The 3,218-nt window shown below is 44.3% G+C and overlaps 1 protein-coding gene across 1 annotated transcript; it reads left to right on the top strand.

The window, feature by feature from the left end:
- Positions 1 to 1,706: 1,706 nt before the first annotated feature.
- On the top strand, positions 1,707 to 3,218 carry DFJ58DRAFT_845717 (uncharacterized protein; the record flags this gene model as incomplete). The annotated part of the gene is made up of 4 exons (XM_041393189.1): positions 1,707 to 2,138; positions 2,189 to 2,590; positions 2,640 to 2,873; positions 2,928 to 3,218. 4 exons carry the CDS (start codon positions 1,707 to 1,709, stop codon positions 3,216 to 3,218), a joined length of 1,359 nt encoding a protein of 452 aa, XP_041238587.1.

Genomic DNA, 3,218 nt, shown 5'->3' with positions numbered 1-3,218 from the left:
TTGGTGACCTTTTGAACGCTGCTCCTCAGGCTTATGAGGAGCCGCAATATGTCTTTCCACCTGATATGACAACTGGTACTTCAGACGAAGCTGATGCATCAAGCTTCACTTCACCTGTTACCCCTCACTCTGATTTGGAGTCTGAACGATCCCCTCATCTTTCCAACAAGCCACTCGGTTGTCAACATCAGTACGAGTCAGACTATTTTATAGACCCTTCTCTGCGCTCCGATTCTCAGGATGATGTCTCTTCAAAGAAGCGAAAGATTGAGGCTCTAAGCACATACCCAGAGGCATCTGCATTGTCTCTCTCTTCTCATGTCTATATTGAAGACCGTGGCCGCTCTCGGTTTCAGTTCAGTGCTCACCTGGGCCTGTAATGGCAAAAAAGTTGAAACAATCAGATGAGTCATGCACAAATCAACCATCAGTGAAGTACACTTAAGGCTGGTATCATCTTTACTACTACTGATCGTGCAACCGCAGCAAGCAATCTCAAGTCATTCAAAGGTTAAAGCAGATGTAAGCAAGCACACATCCCAGTTCTGTGATGCCACCCCCATCGGGGCATCAGACTTTCTCATCCAAGTCGACTTTGTATTTGAAACCAGCTGCACCCTTGGCACCTCGTTCTGCTCCATCATCCCATCCACCAGCAGTTGCAGTGGCGGGCTGCACTGCTGCACCAAAACCAGTCTCCTCAGCGCTGTCATGCATGGTATGGAGTTCATACCATGACATATACAAATAGCAGTATAAAAGGAGATAAGTAGAGGAGTGTACAAAGGATATACTTCTTACTTACATAAGCTTTGTTTCTATTTATTTAGTTGTATTTGTAGTTTCTGTCTCTTTCCATTATTTGTTCATGTTTATTCAGCCACTTAATTACATCAGTGAGCCACTCAGATATGTTTGTAAGCATGTCATGTGACTGGTAATATTCTGATTTGTAAGGACTTTCCATGACTCATCATGTTTTGTCATGATTCGTCATGCTTTGTAATATTTTACTCATGTACTTTAGTAAGCAGCTGATTCAGCACACCAAAAGGCTTGGTTTGTAAGCATAATCTTACCAATCCAGTGATGACTCATTGCTTAGTAAGGATGGTTTCTAAAATGTATATAAGGACTCCATTCTCACATAATATATAAGTTTTTCCCCTTCCATTCTTTTCCCAAACCGTGTGGGAACGTAGGAATTTGAAGTCAGGAGTTTTCCCACTTTCTGTCTCAACACTGTGAGATCACGAAGAAAGTGAAGGCCTATGAGTTGCCTTTGAAAACAATTGTATTCACTAGTCTAGATTGATTGTATACTATCTTACAGGGATCGCCTATACAATAATCTATCGTTTTATTCATCGTTTTACGTATTCGTGCAACATTCAGTTCAGAGAGGTCCATATTACCTACTAGGTTTAAGTTAACCTGACAAAATATACATACTCCTTTACTATCAAGAAGTGATCTAGCAAAGAAGTAATTTATTACCCTTTGGCCACCCACAAACACCACGTTATCAACCGAGAAGTAGAAAATCCGTTGACCGTGAACTTGAGGAGCTGGCACCTTAGTCTTAAAGAATACAATTGTGATAGTCATTGTATTCTGATCAACATATAAGACCCTCAAGTAAGAAGACAGCGCGTCCCTTCCTCACAGACAAGGGCCTGCCCTCAAAGGCTTCAAAGTCGAAGCCAATGAATGGCACTACCAACCTGATGCAGCCTGTTGGGTTTGCAGCACCCTGCAACACAAATCCTGCAACGTCTTCGCAGCGTATGACTGGAGTTTCACGCACCCCCCCTGTTTGCAAGGATGACACCGACAACGACTTGCTCAAGTCACGTACCCCGCTTGGATCGGCAAAGGGATTAAGCCAGAAGGAACGAGCCTCTGCTCATTTGAAGACTCAGCTCCAAGCGAGTTGCCAACACAATTATATTGAGAGCTCGCAGTCAGAGATATTACGGCTTCACAAAGAGCAAGCCAGGCTCTCAGATCACCATGCTGCAACAACAACAACACGGCTCGAGGGAGAGATTGAAAGCCTCATCAAGCGCATTGAGGCCCTTGAGATGCGTGAACCCACAGCACTTGTTGCCACTGGTGTTCGGAACAATGCAATGAATGTACGTTGTTTTATCCTTGTTGACTGCTACCTATCTTACTGTGCTTCTAGAGTGCCATCCGTCAAGTGCTGTTTAAGATGATGGGCATCGAGTCTAATGAAGCTCTTCCTGACCTTGTGGATGGGAAGGATACCTACTGGACGGAAATCGATTTGCTTGAGGTTTATGGAACAACGACAGCAACTTCTGTTCTTCAACCAAAATGGGCCGACTCATGGACCCATAATTCCAAGTGGCACAAATCATTCTTTGAGCGGTTCCGTCGAGATGCAAGCAAATATGAACCAACTCTCTTGCAGGATGCAGTCAAAGGCATACCCGATAAGACATTGCGGAGTGTTGCTGGTAAAGTATTCAAGATGTTAAAGGAGGGCTATAAGGAGGGAAACAGGCTGATTGGACTTCAGTCTCTGAACGTTGCCATTGCTTGTCGCGAGAAGCGCCAAATTGATGTGAGCATGAATGTATTGACATACCTGCACTAACAAACTATTGATACAGAAATCCAAACTCGCAATTGAGGCTTGCAGAAATATCCCAGACATCAAGGACCAGATGTACGACTTTGCTTTTGCACCAAAATGGCAGTCGACAGATTATAGTGCCTCTGACGCTTCACACCAGAGTTCAAGTGATGAGGTCAACATTGTTGTTAACAAGAGACGCAAAGCTTACAAGAAGCCAAAGAAGGAGGGTGTCTTCACAACACATCCTCCAGCGTGGCATTCAAAGGATGTAGGTCGTGTTTTGACTGTATCTTTGATTATTTTCTTACCTCCGCCAATGTAGTATCGTGCTCTTTCTCAGCTTATCAAGGATGAAGTTGAAAAGATTGTTACCGAGAGGGAGGCTGATAAGAAGAACTGGATGAAGAAACAAGTGCCACAGATTCAAGGTCAACCTCGGCCGGTGGACTCTTTGCCACAACACAACAGCCTCAAGACTCCACGATGGGCAGTCTCGACACAATGGCTTAAGAGCCTGATGCGAGAGGACCGCGAACAGCAGGAGGCACTTATGACCGACAATCACGATGCAGACATATCATACTCCGAAAGCTCGTCATCCGAGTCAGTTTAG

The sequence above is a fragment of the Suillus subalutaceus genome, assembly GCF_016647625.1.
Source record: "Suillus subalutaceus strain FC151 chromosome Unknown DFJ58scaffold_146, whole genome shotgun sequence".
Lineage (NCBI taxonomy): Eukaryota > Fungi > Basidiomycota > Agaricomycetes > Boletales > Suillaceae > Suillus > Suillus subalutaceus.
This window is presented reverse-complemented; position numbering and strand designations above follow the sequence as displayed.